Here is a 23,563-nt window from a genome sequence, read left to right on the forward strand (position 1 = left end):
ATAGTCCCTCTGTTCCAAGAACTCCCTCGGTGGACACCACAGGCAATCTGACAGAAGGACACCCAGAGCTGTAACACAGCAACAGTCACTCCAGGTTGCTCACTATGACTGTGACCTTCCCCCTCTGCAACACCACAGCACTGCTTGTCCATCACTCACAGCCCAGATCCAGCCCCGGTCTGCCCTGCCAAACCCAGGATCAGGCTCAGTGTTGCAAAGCCCAGAGCAAACTCAGGTCAGTGTTGAGCTCAGAGGCACCTCCCATTCCCATCTGCTAATATGAGATGATGAATCCCCACTCTGGGTAAAGATTCATCCTGCTGCTCCAGCCGCCTCCTCCAGCCTTACCTGCGGGGATCATGTACTTCCACAGCAAATTTCTTTTCACGGAAATAGAGGTTTTCCAGCTGTTTCCACTGAAATAGCTAGGAGAATTGGGAGAGAGAAGTAGAGCACTATCACTCACAAGAACCACTGGTCTTTTTTCCTGCAAGGTTATGTAATTTTTGCAAATTACAATTCCTGTGTATCTTCAGCTATGGCATGGACTCAGACTTAACAGCATTCATGACATCAAATAAAATAAGCACGCAAATATAAATATATAGGATGCCCCTCAAGTAATTTCATACTCTTACAGACAATGCATTGCAGACTAAGGATTTTGCCTGTGACAACATCTGCCTGTTTCCATCAATAGCACATTTAGTTTCACTGCTAGAAGTTCACAGAGATCTTGTGAGGGCAGCTACTGAAATTTTTCTCTCTGATTAAATGCAAAAATCTCTATACAAAGTAATTGCATAGACACCTATGGTCCCTTCCCTCAGTCAGAACACCCCCAGGGAACAGCAGCAGCTCAGGGAAAACAGCACCTTTCTATTCTGAAGACACTGGGTGAGAGATTCAACATAACCTTTTGGAGCCGGGGTACAACATGTACAGAGAAAGAGCAGCTACAGGAGGAAGCCACCCCACCACGGATACTTCTGTAAGGAAACCACTGCAAAGTGCCAGCTGGGAGAAGAGATCAAAGTCAACCAGGGCTTGGCAACTGCACCCGTGGGATCAGACTTTCATACAAATCCACTCTTCCTGTGCACCAGCATTAGCCACCCTCTGGGGATGATCCACTGGGGGTTGCACCTTCTCAGCCCAGCTTTGGCTGAGCCATCCCCTGGCCCCTTGGTGCAAGTTTCTGCAGCACCACCTCCTGCCTCTCCAGCAGCAGCAGGGTGTGGGTGCACATGGAGACCCGTACGGGTGTCCCCAGGGAAGTCACCTGAAGATGTTGGGGTGCTCAAGTGCAGCAGCACACGCTGTAGTTTACAGCCAGCTACTTTCCAGAGCTAAAGCCCACACCGAGGTGCCTGAGGAGCTTCCACCCAGGCTGGGCAGGAGGGCCAGTGTTACACGGGAGAGAGCAGCCTGTGACACCAGCGATCCAGCTGTGGCACCCAGGGCATTACGGTGACCCCCTCCTTCCCCCCAGGAGCGTTACAAATGCCTTCAAGGCTGCAGACACCACACCAGAACTCCCCAGCACAGGCGATGTTTCTGCCGACCTCTGCCAAAACCTGACACACTGCACTCTGGCTATGGAAGCCCATCAAGTTTTGTAAAAGATTACATATTACACCATGCTTCGTTTGAAACATTCTTAACACAGATTGTAAATGAAACGTAACTCAGTGCATGTGCTTGTGGGGAAAACTCTGGCTCTTTCAGTGACCTTTCCCTCTGTTTAGTTAAAGCTTTCCTTTCTAGTGCTACAATTTATTATTAGATCCTGCTATATGAAAAACGCAGCAAGGGGAAATGTCATGTACTTAAACTAATAAGCCATTTTCTAAAAGACCGTGGAAGTTTTACTCTGCTGCTTAAGTAAGTTTATCTTTGTATTAAAGGCACTCTGTCTAATCACACTGCTTTCAGAAGTGCCCTCTTTATAACTTGGCATCAAACTTTTAAACAGATATTTTTTTTTTTTTAACATAAAATTAAAGAGAAAAGAGCTCATGCAAGTATGTCAGGACATTGAGCAATAACGCCTGTGGGTGCCCCAGCACACAGGGATCCCCAGCACGACCCCGGCAGCTTGGCTGCCTCCTTCCCTCCCCTTCCCAGACTCACCTCCCGGCAGCACCAGCCCCTCTTCCCGGGCACCACCGGCCACTCCGGAAAGCATCAAGGGCGACATGAGCAGAGGAGGCCAGGCGGTGGCCGCCGTGCCATCCCTCCTCCGTGCCGCTCCGCTTTTGCCAGCTTCGCCTCCCACTGCTGACACACGCCTGACATCACCGCCTCTCCCGGCAGCGACGCCTCCCCGACCCACCCTTTCCCCTGGATAAAGGAAAAACTCAACCGAGGAGAGAGCAGAAGAGGGTTTCAACAGAGGGGCTGCGCCCCTTCTGAGCACCCCCCAGGCCTGGCGGGGGGCTGAGGTGTGAGGGAGCGGGGCGAGGGGGGGCTGCAGCAGGCACCCCAAATCCTGGCCAGCCTTGGCTCATGCCTGAGAGGCAACAGGTTGGACCAGAAACATCACCCTGTGTTCCAGGCCACCCCGCTCCCACGCTCGTAAAAACCATGGGTGTGCTTCAAACATGACCTCTGGAAAAAATACTGCCTTGCTGCCTCTTATCGGTTGTGGGTGATGACTCCCGGTGCCCTTTATCACTTCCTCTGGGTTTTTCCCCTCCGGATGCGCTTGCCAATCCCGAGGGCTGTGGGAGAAGGAGTCACCCATCCTAGGGGCAGCAGGGGTGAAGAGGGTCGCATTTGGCAAGGAGACAAAATGCAGCTGCCCCACCACCCTGAGCAGCCTCACGCCCAGGAGAGGGACTCACGAGCACTCCAAGGGTCTGGGTGGACCTTTCCATGAGGCACTACCTCTGCATATCCAAGGCCAGCCCCAGGTGGGATGCATCCCTGATCATCTATGGTGACAAGATGGAAGAAAAAAAAAAAAAAAAAGCCTTTGCATCTGTAAGGAAACCTGCATGGAATTGCCTCAGGATGTGGGTAGAGCTTTGCCCCATTTCCTCCCCACCCTACAAGATCCAGCCCACAGTGCCCGAAGCATCTGCAGCTGGGTACATTCAGCACAAAGACATTTGCCTCTTTGCCCAGAGACACACAGGACCAGGATAACTCCAGCTCCCCCCTCTGCTGCTCCACTGCATAAGACATGTGGAAGCAGCGTCTGAAATTTTGCACACAGGACACATTTTTGCTCTTAGAAACTGAGAAGTGCCCTATCCTTAAGTTATCTCACTTAAGAACAATATAAGCTCCTTAGCAATCAGCTCCTATAACAAACACTTCTGCTGTCAGGTCCTTTAAAAAAAGTCAATGATTACACAAGTAACTTAATCATAAATTGTAGAGTAATAATATTTATGTAGACGCACTTAAATTAATGTATTAACAAGTTTCTAACATGTCTAGATTCATGAAACCATGAGAAAAAAAGGCCTCAACACAAACAAGGGCAAAACCACCATAATAAAGAATAAATCAGAGTAAACCAAATGAAATCCTATAAACTCCTTCAAATAAAATCTTTCTAAATTGTGGTCAAAAGGCAATACTCGAAGCTGTCACTGCACTAAAGTTTTCTTGCTCCCTTAAAATACTCCCTAACTTTGTATAGACATGTCTCCATGCCTAATTTCAATCTTACCTAAACTACATGCATATTAAAAGACAAAAAAGAGTTGTAAAAAAAAAAAAAAAATCCGGAAATCTGAAACTGTTTTTTGAGGGCTGGAAGAACAATTAGGAATAATTAAAATGTTTTTGTGGAAGTTTTGCAATGTATGTTCCCTTTAACCAGACGATTAGGTCCACTTGAGCTAATGAATGTTTTCTTAATAGCCTTCCCATCCATTTTGATTGCCAGATCCCTAAAGGCTCCTGAAAACTCCCATGAGTATAGCCGGGGGGGTTGGGGGGTGGATTGCCTGTCCAACTCTACAGGCAGAATTGCACCTGGTCAAGGTTTGTTTTCTGGGTCTTTCTGGAGAAGGCAGAGGTGCAAAGTTCTCTGATCACACCTCATCACCCTGGTACCTCTGTGCACCAGCCAGACTCCGAACACCCAGCTGCTGCTTTGGCCAGCCCACGAGTTGAAGGTTCCCGCATTTCTACTGTGATTCTCTTCGAGATACTACAGAACACTGAACAAAAAGATAACCATCCTCCTAACCCTCTTTCCCATACAAAAAGAGCTGTAATTGCAGTCTAAAGAGACACAAAGCAGTCGCTGACTGCTGAAGTAGTGAGACACCTTAATAAAAGAACTAGCTGGTTTTTTTACCTGGCTGATCTTGCATACAGTTTTGAATAAAAACACAAGTTTGTCTGGGCCTGACAGCAGGAGCTTGCTGGCTTGGAAAAACGGCCCCATCAGGATCGCAGGCAGGAACTGGCAGAGCCCCCACCTTGAGAAACGTGCAAGTGAGCTGCTCAAGGGCCCTTTGCTTGATATTCCTATCAGACTCATTTATTTTGTTTAAACTTTTTTTTTTTTTTTTTTTTTTTTTCCCCCTCCAAGAGAGTTAAAATCTGGAGAAGCTGGCTGCAGGGGTTGTGTGGCCAAGCACTGCTACACCAACCCTGGGCACAGCATGTACCAGGGTTGCACTCGGGATGCTTCCAGGGTTGATGGCAAATCCTGACCAAGAGCCAAACTGCCCAGATCTCCAAATTTCCACCCGAGGGTAAGGTCGGCGTGGAAGTGCAAACCGTTCTGCAGAGTTTGCAACAGTCTTCCTCTCATGAAGCACTTTCAAAGCACCTTGTGGTATATGCAGCGCCTGTGAGGAGGTTCGGCAACTAGCATCCCAGGAACGGGCTGGGAACAGCAATCTCCAGACAAATCTGGCAATTCAGACCAAGGAAACATAAAAAGATTTCTGCCCACAGGAATGCACCCCACCCCGATGAAGGAAGTTACCACCCTGCCAGCAACACTGGAAGAAGGGCAGCATTTCAGCCCCTCCACTCCCGTTTGCTGTCTGGCAGGCTACCTCCAACTAAAATCGTTTTAAATTGCTATGCTTGGCCACGGAGGGAGGCATTTGAGGAGATGGCAGGAGAGCCAAACTGCCCCACCTGCAACAACTTCTGAGAGGAGGCAGCAGACAGCTCCCACCTGTGCCAGCATTAACTGGCGGTGTTCACCTGCAGGCATCCTTCATGTCTTACATATTAAGCCAGTCCTCTAAAAACCTCCTCAATCACATTTCTAATACATGATGATCCATCCTTGCCCAGTTCTCACTGGCATTAGCATTCACCAAAATCAGAGATATCTCAGCAACAAACTGTCCCAACACACATGTTTCGGGGCAGGTGACACTCAAGCAACTTTCCACACATCTGGAAGGAACTGAATTTCAGAGCAGTCTCATAACAGCTCTGTGTTTACTTTAAATAATTATGCAAGCTTAGTATCTTATGTCTAAATCAACGGCTTCTACTTCATAAGAAATAAACACCATAAAAGAAATCTGCCTAATGAGATTTGCCTGCTGAGAAGCCTGTATGAATGTAGGACAGCAAATTTACATTAAGTGTTCTGCAAGGGAAAACTTTCAGCATCAGCTCTTAGTATATGTTGAATTAAAAGAAAAATATCATAAATATCACCCATTTTAAAATTAGTATACTGTAATAAAAACATTTCTGAAAACATAATGTATTCAAGACAACCAGCATTAGAACTGAAATTCTTGTAGATTTGAAACAATACCATAGCAAGATTAGTTGTTCTCTTCAGACATTATAGTTCATTTATCATCAGGGAGTCGCCCACAGAAACACAATTAAGTGGGAGAACAAGTCAAAAAGCCAGCAAGCTGCCTTCTCAAATTCCCATCCCTCAGAGGATCACCACGTATTGGCTGAACGCAGAATAAACTCCACTCATACCATAATACACGCTCCATAAACAAGACAAGGCATTGTTTATCTCACCAGTGAGGCAAATAGGGGTAGAGATAAAAGATCTATTCTGTTTTGAAATGGCATATGAAGTGCTGGGACCTGTTTTATGCTTTTCCTAACTGATTCAGAGGGGACTGGGGACAGGATCTTGGCATGACACCCCACAGCAGGCAGGGGGCATTTCTCCAAGCAGGAGGCATCTCTCTGTATTAAACTGCAGTTCAAGGGAGAATATATTTGCAGAGCAGCAGGACTGCAGAGTTAATCCCAGGTCTGAGCTGAAATCTGAACAAGGGTTGCCAAACCTAGTCTTTTTTATGCCCTGTGAGACTTCAGGATTATAATCAACTGAGCTCAGTGTAACCTCCAGCCAGTGTGGAGCCTCGCTGCTTCTATCTACAAAGAAAAAGACAATTTTCATAAGTGACACAAAATAATCCTCCATTTTCAGTCTATTACAATGCTGGAGCACAGTGTTTCCCTCGGTGCCCATCAGCTTGCAGTCTCGCGAGGGGTGAAACAGGGGCTTGCTTTGCTAGACATCGCTTCCAAAGCAATACAAGCTTTCAGGAGTGACTTAGAGCAACAAAACTCCTTTCTTCAAACCATCTCAGGTCAACCAGCAAAATATTAATAGCTGGACTCAAACCTCCCCAGCCAGCTTACAGAGACAGACAGACACGGCAGGTTCTCCTGGTCCAGCCCTGAGTTACACACCATCCGCCCCAACAACACACATTCCCCTCACGGATGATTGACAATACATGCGCAAGCGTTGGCAAGGCTGGGCGATACGGATCTGGAGATTGCTTCATCCAGGTCTGTCGTGCAAGTTGTTTCCTGTGAAGAGTTCTCAGCCTTGGACTTCACACAACAGTGTTGATCCAACAACAAAATCTTGGGATAACCACTGTGCTCCAAGGCTCATATTTAGGTCTCTTTGCCTGAAGACCTACTTGGATAAAGCCAAAAGATTTCACTTTTTTGAGGAGGATGGTTATATTTGTTGGGATCTCACACTGAATTAATGGGTGCAGTTAATTGTTGGGTTTTGGTTGTTTTGTTTTGTTTTTTAAATTTATTCTAAACATGGACTTAGCTCTTAACAGATGCCTAGGAACACATTAAGCAAATGCAGCTACATCTGACAGCAGCCATTAGCACTGCAAAAGATAGAGGAGCAGAATAAAACAGCTGGAGCACAAGCACCAATTCCTGTTCAAAGCCTCCCACCAGAAACTCAGCAGCTTTCCCACTGCAGCCAGTATTGGAGAGATTTGCACAATGAGAGATACTTGTACCTTTAAAATTATGGAAGGACAGCTTGGTACTCAATCAGACTTGGACTCAGCCCTTCCCTTTGAGTTAATCAGCTGCACATATATTTAAACATCACTAACTGGAGAAGTAAAGCACAATAAGGATGCTCTTTCCCAGATGGCTTGGGATAAACACAACAGCACTTTTGAATTCACAGTATAAACAGCAGGATAACATCAGCACATGGCAGTTGTGAGTATGGCTCCATCCCGAAAACCAAAGCAAGAAAATTCTGCTAAATCCAGCAAAACTACCACCTCTGCTCCAAAAGACAGGCATAGTTTACATGCCTACTCTCTTCTTGCCTGCTGCTTTGCAAAGGACTGTGCTTGCTGACTCCTCAGAGATTCAGGCAAGCTATACACCGAGTCTTCTCTCTCTAAAATACACTCTTGATACATTTGTAAATACGAACTAACAACAATATGGTTGAAAGGAAACTTCTGCCTGCTGCATCACAGGCAGCAAGGATACAGCTACACTGAAATAAACAGCAGTGCCTCAACATTTTAATTCCAAAAACTAAAACTGGTCTTGGGTGCCTCTCTAGACCCAGCATCTGCTCCCCCCTCTGAAAGCAATCTGATTCCAATTACTTCCATGGATCAGACCAGAAGCACACTTTGTATTTCAAACCCTGAAACACTTCTTGTATAAAGAAACTGCATATTTAGCCACATATTAAGAGTAGTCATGACTCAGGACAAGTTGTGGCTTAAGTCATTTTTGTCCCCTGCTGTTGAAATCAGACACAAATCTATAAGGATACTACAGCCATATCCATCTCCACTTCTTCCATCACCTTACTGGCATTAAACCGCCCCTCTGCATTTAGGTTCTTCTCTTCCACCTTCCATTTTAATCTGTCCTCTGTTGTATAATTACAGGAAAGCAGACAACTAGTATAAGTTCCATTTAACACTTCCACTGCAGAGGTGACTTTTGTTTTTTATTTTACTTTTCTTCAACAGAACTCTTGTTGCATTCAAAGGCAACGCCTCATAACTGCAGCAGGGTGTGATTTGGTAACTGGGCCCTGCTGACCTTAAAAAAAATTTTCTCAATCTGCCCGGTTGATATTGTAAACTGAAATCCCACATGCATAAGAACTGCTTGGCAAAGCAATTCTTCTAGCCAGGCAGGCTGCATTTTCTTGGAGAGAGATGCTGGTCACAGCTGGACATCTTGGCTGAAGAATGATCTGTGTTTGACCTGACTGGAAAAATCTTGTGGATGGTGCCTAAAAACAGGGAAGTGCTCAAAAACAAGAGGCTCCTTGATGCTCTCCTTTGACAATCAATGGCTGCCTTAACAGTGACTAGATTTTCTAGGGTTCCTCTTGTTGCTGTCATATAGGACAGACATGATAAGAGAGATCTGAGATGAAATTATGTGCTTTACTAAATACAGCAAATGAAGGACATATGAGTTCAACCTTGGACACACAGGTATATAAATATACCAAAAAAAAAGTCATAGCCTGGCTCTGGAAAAAGAGATCAAGCTGGGAGCTTAAAGGGGAATTACTCTTAACAAGGAAGTTTTGTTAAGCTGTGTTTCTTGGCACAAATACACTAAACAATATCATTTTCCAAATGTAAAATTCCCTGGCAAGAAGCACACCCTTCATGTGAACTCCTGCCCAGATCATTCCCGGGGAAGGAGGACAGCAGAACTCCAGATCTCCATCTCCTTAAGGCTTAGATGTTTCAATGAAGACATGACCAGAAAGAAGCCACACACACCCAGCCCAGCAGCACGGCTCCTGCGCACGCAGTCCTGGTTCTTCCCCCCAGCCAAGAGGGTTCAATAACCCTTCAAAGACTGTCAGGGCTCAGTCCTGTCACAGGGAGATGTATGTGGCTACAGGACTGGGCGAGCTCCCAACACATCGTGTGCTTGGGCTGCGTGATGGGTTTCCAAGGCCGCCGGCAGAAAAGCCTGCTAGGGCTCGTGGAGAGGGGCTTTGAGAGTGTGATACGGGATCCTCTGCCCTGCTTAAACAGCAAGGGAGGTTGTTGGCAGAGTTCACACTACAGGAGACACGCTGGGGAGCAGGGGGGTGGGGGAGAAAAAAAAAAAAAAAAAGTAACGACTTCCAGTACTTGGCATCTACTCTCAATCCCCCCTTACAATTCATTGCATCATGGAAACAGAGTTGTTAAACAGGCTTGCAGTTTCATGCAGTTCCACTCAGATTTCATGGCTATCAGTGGAGCCTTTTATCACTTCACACACAAAAACCACCTACTACAGCCAAGTGAAAACACTGCTCGAGTACAAGGCCTTTAGTTTGAGACTTGCAGAAACCCACTTGCTTCATACTTCTGTAGTTATCCCTAGCTGAGACCAAACTCAAGACGACACACAAACCAAAGCTTCCAAAGGGAGTTTCCACTATCTAGGTGAGAGGGAGTTTTACTGTCTCAGTGCCAGCAGCATTATCCTTCTGCTTCCAATCCTTAGTCTTTTGCTCACTAGTCTAATAAGCAACAGCTTAAAAAGTATATTCTGACATGCAACACCATCCCACCTCCATCCCCATCCCTCCCCCAAATCAGATACACAAAACTTACTTTTCTGGGCTTAACTTTGTCTTGTAAGTCGTACTGGCCTATTCCTTTGTAACTTATTCCAAGCCACCATGGGATTCCTTGTTTATCCTGAAAAATGGATGTCCACATGAACCAAGAGCTACTTAAGAATTAAGCAATTCCAAGATTACAGCCCATTTCATTCTGTGACAAGTACAAGTAGGTACAGAGCAAAGATTTTTTTTTTTTTTTCCCCAAACAAATTGATGTGAAGAGGATTGCTGGAGTGAATGTTGAAACTTTCTCCCCCCCGCCTTCTCAGGCAGAGGCAAGAAACTACATGGTGGTTGTGCATAGTGGACAAAAAAGCAACAGTGCTGCTGAAACAAGGGGGTGTCACTCATTGCAGGAGTGGCTGTGAGGGGGGAAGGATACGGGACAGAGAAAACTGTGGCCAATGACTGCATCCACTAACTCAGGCATGGACAGGCCACAGGAGGAGAGAACAGTGCAGAACACATCAGCTTCCCAGATACCAGTCATGGCAATGACTCAAAGTAAGGAGACATCATCTCTGCTGAGCTCTTCTGCACAAAACACTTTGGCCCAGGCTCTGTTCTACAAATGGGAATAAACAGTTGTATTTCCATCACTCAAAAAATATTTCTCAGCATTTCCCCACTCCAAGTACGCACCCACTAATCACCTGCCACTTAGAAGTAGTCTTTTCTACACTGTATTTTTTTTTTTCTAATCTTGATTAGAAATCTCTCTGGGGAAGCTATTAACTGCTTTGGCTCTAGAAGTGATATCCAGTTTAATTAAGATGATATGAATTTATCTCCCAAAGAAGCTTTTACAGAGAATTCTTTCTGTCTTGTGTAGCACATAATGCTTTGCGGCTCTCTGGAAACAATTTTTGAAGAACAGTGAAGGGGTAAAAAAGGTTGAAAAATGCGAGGTTTAATACCAATAGAAGGGTACTGAATCACCAAACTACTCCTATAGGAATGTAATCACACATAATAAGCTAAGCAATCACATTATCTATGGGCATTTACTAACCTTTACTCCATAGTAATGAACTCCATATGTTGGCAAAGCTTCTACCACTTTCATGTACCTGTAGACAGATTTATAGCGTATCAGATGATTTTTCTCTGGAGGGAATAATATCTATTAACATATTTTTTTCACACATACATTCAGGACATGTCATTTATCATTTGCATATTTTGAAGCTCTTAACTGAAGGCCCATGTTTTCAGAAGAAACTCAGCATCCTGGCTCAGGGAAAGATGTAGTATTTTGGCCCAGCTAAAGCAAATGGAAAAAATCTCTCATACAACAAAACATTCAATCTCTTATCAGAAGGTCAGAGAAATGAAAGTTAAAATTCTGAACTGAATAAGTGAGCCTTTTGGGAAATGCTGGCAGTAAAAACCTGCCCATAATTATTCCATTATGGTGCTCTGGTTACAACAGATAGGCTCTAAATGAAAGTGTTTATGCAGTTGTATGACTGTTTCATGAGGCAATTCAGACAACCACCAAACAGACAGTTTTCTCCCTTGTTCCTACTGAAAGAAGCCCCTGAATTATTGACACAGTTACAGACATCGAGGTATGTTAGGAACTACAAGTTGTCTACATCACGAAACCATGGCAATCATCTCCAACTTCTCTGTTCGTAACACATCCCACTGCATTTGCCTGTAGGAGTACAGTAATATTAACGGTAAATTAAAAATAAAATTCCACAGGCTCTGCACGCATCTTGGAAGATCTTGTTCTTTTGCACGCCAAATTCAGAGCATTTCAAACATGCATTTGTTTTTTGAGCAGACCTAAGGTAATACTCGCCCTTAAGCATTTGGTGTGAATACTAGCAAGCAGGGTACAGAGAAGAGTCTTTCGATAAAGTAAGGTCCAGATAATTTCTTCTATATTTAAGGTGTCTGAATGAGGACGCACAACCGTAATTGTAAGCCTGTGAAATCTGAAACTTCAAGTAACTTAACTCTGAAATATAACTCAAAAAAAACCCCCAATCTGACAGATACAAATGGTAAAGTTTGCAAGCAATAATGACAAAACAGCCTGCACTGCCACTTCTCAACAAAAAAGAAAAGTAAAAATACCATATTTTACAATTACATAATTTACAAATTAACAAGTCTCATACTCACTGAACAATGGCTTGTCCTCTGGTCAGACCTTTAATTTGTGTATAATGCTCAATTACTCTGTCCTCACTGCAAACCAAGCACAAAACCCAAATTAGAGGCTCAGTGACTTTTTTCATGTGTGACGGCATCTGTCGAAATTCAGATGCCTGCTCAGCATGCAGAGAAGTGTCCCTCTGTACATTTCTCGCTCTGGTTTACATTCTGTTTCTTACTGATTTCTTTCCCACCCTTCATTGAGCAGCGTGGAGCTGCCTGGCTGATACCCACCATTACATGCTGCGTTCCAGACTAATTAACGAATCCTTTCGGATCAGCCTGCTCTGCTGCAGATGCTGCCACAGAATAATGGCACTAATTGTATAAATTGATTTTCACATTCTAAAGGACCAAAACTTCAAAGGATGGTTAATGCTCCATATGCAAGACAGAAGTTAAACCAGAAACATTTTTATTCCAATATATTTTTTCCCCTGACATGTCATAGGTGAAAAAAAAAATATATAGATTTGCCAGCAATGACCTTTTTGTATTTTTCCTGTTATGTACTTCAACATTTTGTTTTAGCAGAATGTGAAATAAAATGTGCATTTAAGTGTCAGACACTTGAAAGCAAAGAAAAACCCAGCACTATTCATTCTGAAAAAAACCCAAATTGTAAGTACTGGTAATACTTGAAAATTCATCAGATGTATCAAGCCTAAAAAAAAAAAAACAAATGAGGGAGTCAAACTTGCACAAAGGGCATCAATTCCAAGGAAACAGTATCACTGATTCATCCCAAATACTATGTTCCTTTACAGCAGATTCAAACCACAAAACGGGACCTGTCTTTCTGTTTTCAGCTTTTCTGGGTTATGTTCTCCCTGTCCTGTTGAGGGGAGCAGCTGGGTGGGCATCTGACAGCCAGCCAAGGTCAACCCACCACAGAGGCTCTACCGTGTGACAGCTGAAGAGCAAGGTGCTCTTCGCAAACCCAGGTTTGGCTGGAGTTCAGGTTTGGGCTCTAACACGTGGTCTTCACTTACTCTGATCCTGCACTTTCTGATCCAGCAATTTAATTTGAGCGAACTCTCAATGAGGGATTTGCGCTGGATCTCCTGTCATTTATAACATTCTAAAAACGGCAAATGCTTGAACACAAGCAATTAACTCTAAGTCCTGTATCATACATGCTGAATTAAAAGAGTTTGCAAAACTGTTTAAAAGTGATCTTGTCATTACCATTCATAGCAATGATGTACATTTTGAAAGAAAATAGCTCACCAGTAAGCAAGTGATGGATGCTCCTGCAGTGTCTTGGTAGGAAAGACAGGCAGTGTCTTCAAGTCTTTTCTAGTGTTTTCATCACTAAAAACCAAAAATGGCAGAGTCACTGCTACTGAATCATGGATGCAGTCATTAGTTTCAGCAGACAGAAAGGGCTGTATTTGCTACCCAAGAACATGGTGCATTACCCCACATCAGGCTGTCATAGCAACGTAACTCTATAGGCCCTCTCACATGACAGTGATGTATATGGTGTCATGCAGACTCATTTTGTAACTCATTATACAGACACGTGATTCTCAAGCCACTGTGGTAGGTGCACCATATCAGTATTTATTTTGCACAGACTCACTCTATTTGCTGAGTGCAGAATGAGCCCTGAAACAGCTGCAGAAGCCTCTGCCCAAAAGGAAGGCTTGTAGTGCTAATTCTTGCTCTACCTTGAACTAAAATCCTACCTCTAGACAATAAATTTCACAAAGCAGAATAGTATTTGTCAAGACTCAGGGCTTAACACTGATCTGGTTCAAAACAAAGTGTTTCAGTCCATATACTTGAAAATATTTTCACTGGAAATAGTTTTTCTGGACTGCTCATTCTGCAGAAAAGTTGAAATATTTTGGACTCCAGGCTCAGCCTGGAACAAAATAAAGGTGGTTGAAGTATGTGAATGCATTTTGTCACAAAAAAGCCCCAGCAGAATATTTAAAAACCTATTTACAAGCATCAGTAAAATGGGTAGTATTTTCTCCTTATATGCTCCATTAATTAATCAGCTGCAACTTGCACACCACATTTCTGCAGGATTTCTGCGTGCCTCCTCAGCAACGCCAACAAGCACAAACATGACTTTTCTATGTAAAGAATGCATCAGTCACGTCCATCAGCATCTGCCTCACCTTCTACATCCAGGCTTTCTTTGAAGGTGTTTTCCTGCTCCTGACCTCTGTTTTCATCAGATTCCACTATTACAGATTTCACCTGAGCTATGTTCCCACTCTTCCCTCAGTATCAGCACCCTGTGCGCATCGGCAGAGCGGACCAGATCACAGAAATCTGCTCCGCGGGCACGGTGGATCAACCACTGCAGATGCAGGAGGGAGCAAACCCCTACCACATTCCCATCTTGCATGGCAGATGTCACATGGAAGGCACAGTAAATTAAAGCTTTTTGTTCTTCCGCGAGCACGGGCAATTGCTCTGCAAGCTTCTTCCCCAGCCCTGACAATGTGCCTCGACCCGACTAAGACAGACCACCTCTGGGGACAAGGAAACAGTTCAATCAACAGCCTATTTATTCTACAACCTCTTTGATGAAGGTGCCAAGAACGGGGTCAATTAGTGCAGAGGAGCTGTTGTTTCTGAGCTTTGCCGGGCTGGCGCTCTTCTGCCAGGAATATGCACTTTTCTTTGCAAGCTGGCCAGCACCCAAGTGCGGCAAAGGGGGACAGCAGGGTAGAAAATCAGGATCTCTCCTCCCCACACTCAAATAAAGCCAATGCTCACAAAAGCTGAGAGGGTTCTATTCATCCTTTAAAAGCTCATTTTGTTGGGATCAGAAGGCTGCAGGACACCTCAGCTTGCAGCAAGAAGATAGATTACCAGGGGTTTGTAAGGACACATGAAAACGTAGCCAGAGCACACCCTCCTGAGGCCTCAGAAACCAGAACAAAACATAAAAACACTCCAAACCAAAAAACTAAGCCCTGAGGAACCTTGTCTGATCTCACAGCTGACTTGTCTCAGAGAAGATGGTTTGGCCAAATGACCTCCTGTGGTCCCTTCCAACTCCAAATCATAGACTCACGGGATAATTGATTATTAAAATAAAAATTCCCTCCTATTTTTAAGCCTGACTCATAACTGCAATGGCTGCTGTAGCAGTCAGGGTTGGCAGCGAAATACAATGAAGTAGGAGAGGTTTTGAAAAGAAGCAATAACAAAATAGCTCACTTTTACCAAACAAAAGGGCTGTTCCTCTTAGCCTGTAATACTCATAGTCAGGGGTTTAATGGCTGGTCTCTAAACCCCTATTTAGAAACCTCATTGCCAGTGAACAACAAAACGCCCAAGCGAGCGCCAAAGCACTAACAAGGCCGATGCCAGGAGGTGAGAGCTGAGCTCTGGCAGAGGCAGCCGGGCAGGGGGGGACAGGACAGGGGACTCCCAGCCACCACCACAGCCACGTGGAGAGATCCCAAGCTGTCATTCGCCAACCAGGATGGGACCAGCAGCCTCCCCACCACTGAGACTCTACAGGAATGCCATGAATCCTGGCAGCTGTGTCCTACCATGCTCTGAAAGGCCACCTTTTGCACAGTTCCTGGCCTCTAGCAGGGCTACTCGCCTTCCCCTATGATTTTTGGTCCCCTTGGCTCTGAACCTGGTTGAGCAGCAACTGACTTTATCTTCATCAAATGCCAAAACAAGGGTTCTAGTCAAGCTAGAGTGATGAGCAGCACCTCATCAATATGGAAATATCTACCACCAAATTTACACTGAGCACCAGCCAGCCAGCACACCCACCTCTCCAACAAGGCTTGTGGGCTCTGAGCTGGGATGTATAGTGACCAAAAAACTACAATCACACCTGTGCCATGACGTGGGGCACGTCTCCAGCACTGACCCTGAACCACGGGCCCTAACGCGGTTCATTAGCAGAGTCCACAGAGATGTGACAACTTACAGCACAGCTGAACCTTCTCTGTTCTGCCAATCCACAAATCCATCCAACTTCTTACAATAATAGAAAATACACTTCATTACAAGGCAAAGTTGGCCCTTGGGACTTGCCTTCCAGAAGGGACTCAACCTCATGCCCTGAGGTTCAGATACACTGTCCATTCATCTGCAGCTGGAGAAAGTCCATCAAAATGGACTTAGAAGGCCTAAAAGTCTCTTGAGAAGCCACGTGAGAATTTTACCTTTTCCTTTGTAATTGTAAGATAAAGCATGAAATAATCCTAGAAAAATGTAAAAGACCTGGGAGAAACAGGGCACAGCAACTTGCATGCTGGATACTTTCAGACAGTGCAGGTTGGCACGGGGCAGCCCAGATCTGCTGACTGTGTGCTGAAGGATTAGCGTTTGGGATGATTCACGGCTTCAGGGATAATAAAAGCCTCAGATGGTCCTCCCCCTCCTCCCATAGAGTTCATTATCGCTTCATCTGCACTGAGGAGCCCAAGCACGTCTCCCCTTGACCTTCAGGATCACTTTCCCAAGCCCTCTGAGATCCAGCCGCTCCCCAGAGGTGACAACTCCAGATAGCAGGAGCGACGGTTTGAATTATTACCTGTTCCTGTTTGGTTTTACAACGATCACAAGGCGATACAGAAATCACAGGGCAGACAGCCCTGGCTCCAGATGTCCAACCATCTACACTATCTGCCGCCCAAACACACCAGTGTTGTATCTGGTGTTTCCATGGTCGGTTCTGATCAGGGGAGGAGAACTCGGCTGTCAGGACAGAGGCGCCCACTTGCAGCTAATCTGACCTCTGCTACAGAGGGGGCTTCTTGACTGGTGGTTCTTGGCATAATTTCAACACACATAAACTTAAACCACCCAGAGTAAATGGGACTGAACATTTTTTGGCAAAAGGTTTGTTTATTCCCCAGGAGGAGAATATAGGAAACTCTCATCTCAAGTATTTTTCCACCATGGAGAAGAATTAAAGAAAACCAGTGGACGGACCCTTTCCTTGCTGTTCCACCCTCTAAATGGGAGTTTTCTCTCTGGCAGCTATCAAGCAGAACTTGAACTGATCTGGACAGTGTAAATGAAAATATACATCAGATTTTCCTCACGCCAAACCTCAGTTTGCATTCTTGGTACTGTCCCTATTTAATTTGCTGTCCCAACATGAACAAACGTTGGACAAGACGCTGTCCCCAGCAGCACACCCTGCTCATCAGTGCCAGCTCTACGGAGATGGAAGGGCAGCTTGTCTCTAAAACAACCAATAGCAGTATATACATACCATACTATGAATAGGAATTCCCACATTCAAACTATCTCTAACAGCAAACAAGGGCCAATCCCACTTGTTCCTTACAACCCGCCGACATTACAGTGAAATTTTACGCATCTTGCTAAAACCTCACCAGAAATCTGGGAAGGAACCGAGCCAGACTATCGTGGCACGCTCTGCCTAAAACACATTACTGAAAATTAAAAAAAGCTTACATATTTACGTTCCCAGAAAGTGCATCTTCACAGCTTGTAACCGAGTGATACAACACTCCCTGCTAGGCAAGGATTTACAGAACTGTGCTAATTAGAAGCATTTGTCAATGGCTGCCCAGGCTTTTCCCTGCACCCACTGTCAAAAACAGATTATGCCTGTTGCTAACACAGGTAAAAGCTTAGATGTAATAAGATGTGGTTAATGAGATTAGCACAAAACATGAAGAGCAATAGACACACCCAGAGCAGCAAAAGCAATATACTGGACTACAATATAAAAGCTTATCAGCCCACAACGTCTTTGTAAATATTAACAGCTTGATAAGGACAGGACTTCAGACAACTTTTAACTGACTAAAGTGATGGCAGGTGTGTCTGCCTCTGCTGAATTGTGTTGATAACACTGTATAAAAGGAGGAATTTATCACTGAGGCAAGTGCACTGTATAGTGATTTTCCTCTTTTCTCAAAGCCTCTTGACCTCACATAAATACCTACTCTTGTGTTGCTATGTGATCATTAGAATAAGTCAACTCTTGGGTCTTTCTAAATGTCACTACATTATATTTGGTTAATCCTTGAAATGAATTTTAGGCACATGACAGGGAGATTTTAGCCTGGCTGTGTTTTTTAGAAAGTATCGACCAACCTCTCAAGTTAATGTGAAAGTTATTTCACGGACACCTAAAAATCAGCAGACACTTCTGAGAACTGCATGAGAGACAGAAGGAAACGTGAAGTTACAGGATGATACAGTATTACCCTACATTGTGAAGATGTTTTTAAAAGCCGCCCATTAGGATTTTTCTTACTCTGGTCACGATATCAGAGCTAGCAAAATAAATACATAGAAACACCACACAATTAGACTAGACACCTGAAAGCTTGACAATCTAAGTTTTCAGAAGGCTTGGCAGGTTACTCAGATGGTGTTAGTAAAGACCCTGTTTCTTGAGAATAACCCCTGAATTCATTTGCTATGTGACTACAAGTAAGCATAACAGTGCAAGAACATCCCATGTTGCTGCCCACACCCTAGCCTAGTCCTAAAGTGACTTTCTAAGGTCATCAGACTTAGGGCAGCATTGCCAAGGTCTCCAAGGTGCTCCCATTCCGTACGTTCACAGACATGAGCCAGCAACCTGGACCATCACACTGCAGCTGGACTGCTTCAGCAACAGGTACCTTTTCTGTCAGCTTTCATTTTAAAAAAAATGGAAGGGCAGAGGGTGGCAACCTTGCACTCCCATGGAGATTGGTCTGCCTTTCAAGGTACCACAAGAAGCAGGTGTGAGGAGGAAGCAACAAGGCAAAGGAGGGGGAAAAATGCACAGGGTTAAAAGTGCAAGAGTGGGGAGGAAGGAAGACAGAGCAGGGAAGGTACGGGGAGAGCCAATGAATTTAGCAGCTTTCGAGTATGTCAGAGCAGCAGGATCTTGGCAGCAGGATTTTGAAATGTGCTCTCTGACAAATCCTCTTTTGTGACAAATGCCAGGCGTTTCCCATCATTTCCCAACCTTTCAGTTTATGGTCTGCTGGCATGCTCAAGAAAGTTATTCTTCTATTGAAAGATGACCAGAATCCGGAAAAGCCATGAACAAGGGGCTTCCACTGGCACAGGACAGCCAGAGCTGAACCTTAACCCCCGCAGCCAGGGGGGAGCTTTGCCTGGGGCAGGGCTGCAGTCAGTCACTTGAATACCAGATAGGAACCGCCTGCTCAGAAAGGTATTTGAAGGAGCATTTCTAAGAGCCTTCCAAACCCTGTACGTGGAAAGGAACACGATAAGCAGTGCAGATGGCTATTTCAACACCAGACTTGTACATCTACACCGTGGCCAAGCTGTGGGTTCCCACACTGCAACAACAGCTTTAGTTTCACAGCCTGAGAGGGACCTGCACCAAACACAAAGCGTGGCTGGGGCTGGGCAACCCTTCTCCACGTTTAGAACAGGCTGGACCACAGCCTTGGACCCCCAGGCCTGACCTGTAGCTCCAGCCCTGCTCCTTGAGGGTAATTTGTCTGCTTCCTGAGGCCTGCCTGACTCTGAAAGAGCAGCAGCAGTGCCTACTGATCTCATGGGTGTTTGGGGACTCTACTCATTGGTTTTTAGAAGGTGGACCAGGAGCACCAAGGAAAAAGCAACATTCCTCGTATCAGCTATATATAGACACTTCTCTATCTGAGGACATGGGGACCAGACAAATGAGAACATGAGATGCTCCCAGAGCCATGTGGCAGATGAGGCACCATTTGTATTTTCACTTTGCAGGTAAGGAACAGCATCCAGAGGAAGCAGTTCTCCATGGCTAAAGAAAATCTGCGACTGGAATCTTCCCTAAGTTCTCAGGTCATCTTTTATAACTCTTGATGTGAAATACCAATATTGCGAAGACCCTTGGTCCTTGAGCAACACACCCACCATTGGTGATGGCTCTAAGTCCCACGGATCTGGTACAATATATCCACATTTACAGGGCTGCTCAGCCATACCAACAGCACGCGTCAGCAGTGCTGCTCTATCAGACCAGACGGGAAGCAGAACGGCTCTGCTTTACCTGGGGATTTACTGCAGAGCAAAAGATGACTATTCAGAGTTGATACAGCGCTTGAAGGATCCCAAACCCTTCCCTCGCAACAACAGACTGTTGTTTCTAACATTCATGCTTTCTTCCTGTTCACACAAAAGTCAGCTTAGCCATATTAGTTGTGGGTTTTTAGCATGTCTGAGTACAGCAGCAAAGTTTAAAGCTTGTTATCACAGCCCTATGTGCTGATACAGAGATACATGGAACCACAAGAAAAATAAAGTATCCAAATAGCGATAAAGACCTGACCAATCTGCAAAAAAAAGCTGACGCTGAAAAGCTGTCGTTCCGTTTCCTCAAAGCACAAAATACACCCCACGTGATAGATCCCAACCACCACAGGAAGGAAAAGCAAGACAAATTTATTTTCGCTTTTTTTAAAATGAGGGTGTTGTCTGGAGTTAGACCAGAGCCCAAAGTCCTGCTCACAGCTGATGGTGCAAGACTGGAAAAACTCTCTGTTGACCTGGCAAAGTTTTCCAGATATTCAACAGAAGGGAGATGAATATATTAGAATGCAAAAGCCATTACATTTAATTTTACAACAGGAAAAGGCAATGTGTTTAATATTGAACCTGTGCTTGATGAAATTTCTAGGGACAAGGGGGAGAGCATCTTTTTCCTAAGGCTGTGGATGACATGATGCGACTCCAAGCCTAACAGCTACAACAGCAACATGTCTCCGACTTGTCCCCTGCATGGGAGACAACTTGGGGGATGATGCATTTTCTGGCACCATGCTTGCCTTGCCTCTCATCTGCTTTGGATGCAGAGCACACATAAAAGCCCTCCCCAGGTGGCTGGGTTGTACCCACTATAGCACTGCCTCTCTAAGTGCCTTAAAAGAAAAAGAAAAGAAAGTACTGTGAAGAGACAATTGAAGAGGACAAAACACAATCACTCCTTTGCCGCCCCTCAGGAAACTACACAAGCATCACGCATATGAAATATAAAAATGCATGTTCCCCACCAAATTGCCATAATTATGTGTAAATATTAAAAGTTACACTGCCATATACAAAGTAGTAAATCCCATGAGATCAGATTATTAAATTAGAGAAAAGATCCTTTTTTTTCCTCTTCATCTAATCCTTTCTACTTATTTTTACCCACGGTGCTTCCACCTAATGCAGTCTAATTCATCTGCTACATAATAAGCATACTACACTAATTCCTTGAGAGCCCTTACAGCACTGCTTTAAAATAGGAAATAGTAAAAATAAAAACATTAAAATGACATCATCGCAGAGACTACATACGCTTTGGTCTACTCTGAACTGTATGAATCTACAAGTACCACCGGTAGAAAAACACACTCTTGCTGTTAAAAGTCTAGCAGAAAATAAGGGTCTTAAAATATTTTTTTGCAATTTCACCTGGTTTACACAGTGAATTTCCACTTTTTATAGAAAAATAAAATACCAAGAGAGAACAACATTTTCATTTCAGAACTGCTGAAGTGCTCTGGCATATGGAGCTCCCTGCCTGGCTCCCCTCTGCCTGCTGCCTTCCCTCAGCGACCCATTCCTCATGATACACTGGGGTGTGCAACTCCAAAAACGAACTGCAGTGACTCATCAAGAAAAACGTGACTTGCACAGTACTAGAGAAAAGTTACTGCAGTTTTCCATCAGCTTTCTTTGAAAAGGATGTAATACTCAATTAGGCAGAGAGCTCTTTGGCAAAGGAGGTATCTGCTACCTGTCAAGTAGGGGAATCATTATCATTGCTCGAAACACATCAAACATGACTTGCCCTAAACTTGCATACCTTGGTTCATTAGATATTCCCAAATAAAGTGAAATAAACAATCAACCCCCTCAGCAAACAGGCTCTAAATTAATAAATCTTTGCTCATCTTGTTCTTTATTGCAAAAGAGCAAGCTCAGAAGAGCACACAGCTGGGTTTGACCAAGGCAGAGTTAATGGTTCACAAGCAAGTGCCTAGCTAGGTATTTGAAGAAAAACTGTGCAGAGTCACAGCTGAAAGGCAAAACACACAATGAGTCACTGGGCAAACAAGCAGCCATGGAGCACAAGGAGCACAACCACAGCACCAGTGCTGAGCACTGATTTCCAGTGAGGCAGACAGCCCATGGGGAACAGGGGGGGTCACGCCACAGAAGGCCTCTGTAAATATCAGTGCATGGGCATTTAAAAAGTGCACCTGCATGGAAAAGGGAACCAGGAACTAAACCACAGTGCCACCTATGACAGGTACCAGATGGATGCCCTGAGAGCAAATCCTGTAGTGATCCACCAGCTCCTTGGTGTCACCCCCCCACACCTGTGGAAGGAAACCCTCAGGGGATGGAAGGGGCACCCAGACTGTGCTGGGTTCTTCGGTCTCCACGTGAGACCAGCAAGGACGCCCCCTTCTCACCCATCCCCAATCCCAATGGCCCTGGAAAAGAGCTTCTACGTGAATAGCTCACCACAGGTCTCCTTCCAGCCTAAGAGGAGCTGGTCTGTGGAGCAAAAAGCTTTGTTCTGGCCACTCATGCTCAACCCATTTCAGGTCTTTCTTTAGGCCAGCTCTAGCCTGGCCCCACAGCCTGAGTGCCCATTAGTGGCTGGCATATATGAGGTGGGCTCCAATGCCACACAGACCCATCTTGAGCCCTCCAAAACCTCTCCAGGATACAAACCCAAGAGAGCCAAGTATGAACAACTGGGAGATTTGGTCCAAATTGGTGTTTCTGCTGCAACCTCAGTCCTCATGGTCACACCTGGAGTTTTGGTCATATGAACCTGGTGAGATTTCCAAAAACAGGCTGGACAAGCTGCCTGCACAAATCTCAGGTGTGTCCTGTTTCTGAAGCTACCTTAATCTTGGCATAAGCAGTACAGCAAACAGGTGCTTTGCTATCAAACAATTATTAACTTCTCTCAAGCAACTGTTTTCTAGCACTACCCACATTATCATTTCCACATTCTTTTCTACAAAGAGGTTCTCCAGTTTGGCAAAATAGCCACCTTACCAAGCAAACACTACCCATAAACCTAATAGTGAGCACTCCTAATTAGGAGCAAATTGTTAATACCGTTTTTTTGCACACATACCAAGCACTTAATTGTCTCCTCAGTAAAGTTTTTAAACTCAGGAGTTTGAGCCAATTACTCCATAGCTGCATCTCGCAGGGGTATCTTTCACACAAACCTTTTCCTTCTACAAACTGTGTTTATCACCCATGTAATGATAAACCCTGGTGCCTCACACATGTCAGCTATCAGGAATTCATTATTTTGTCTGTGTTATGTTATACCAGTCGGGAGTTATCTTTGCAGCCCACAGGCCAGAATCAAAATCGAATGCGTCAGCTATTTAAAGAAAATGGAAGCCCTCCTCCAGCAATTTAATTAAATTTCAGGGAGCACGGCTGGGTTTCAGTCCTGGAAATGTTACTGAGGAAAATACAATCTAAGATTATCAGTCAGAAAATAAACTTTTTTTAAAAGTTACTTTCCTTTTATAGTTCCTGTAGCTAATCTGATTTTAATAAATGTTTTTCTGTTGCTAAAAAGACAGC

The 23,563-nt window shown here is 44.6% G+C and overlaps 1 protein-coding gene across 5 annotated transcripts in view; it reads right to left on the minus strand.

Annotated features, from left to right (window-relative positions):
• FRMD4B (FERM domain containing 4B) overlaps positions 1-23,563 on the minus strand; it is a 137,240-nt gene that overhangs the window by 16,066 nt on the left and 97,611 nt on the right. For all 5 annotated transcript variants that reach the window (XM_074913970.1, XM_074913971.1, XM_074913969.1 and 2 more), the window contains exons 8-12: positions 13,256-13,339; positions 11,993-12,058; positions 10,869-10,926; positions 9,846-9,932; positions 349-425 (exon numbers count right to left, since the gene is read on the minus strand). In XM_074913970.1, coding sequence (XP_074770071.1) covers positions 349-425; positions 9,846-9,932; positions 10,869-10,926; positions 11,993-12,058; positions 13,256-13,339 — 372 coding nt within the window. The remainder of the gene's footprint in view (positions 1-348; positions 426-9,845; positions 9,933-10,868; positions 10,927-11,992; positions 12,059-13,255; positions 13,340-23,563) is intronic.

Source organism: Athene noctua, chromosome 10, assembly GCF_965140245.1.
Source record: "Athene noctua chromosome 10, bAthNoc1.hap1.1, whole genome shotgun sequence".
Taxonomy (NCBI): domain Eukaryota; kingdom Metazoa; phylum Chordata; class Aves; order Strigiformes; family Strigidae; genus Athene; species Athene noctua.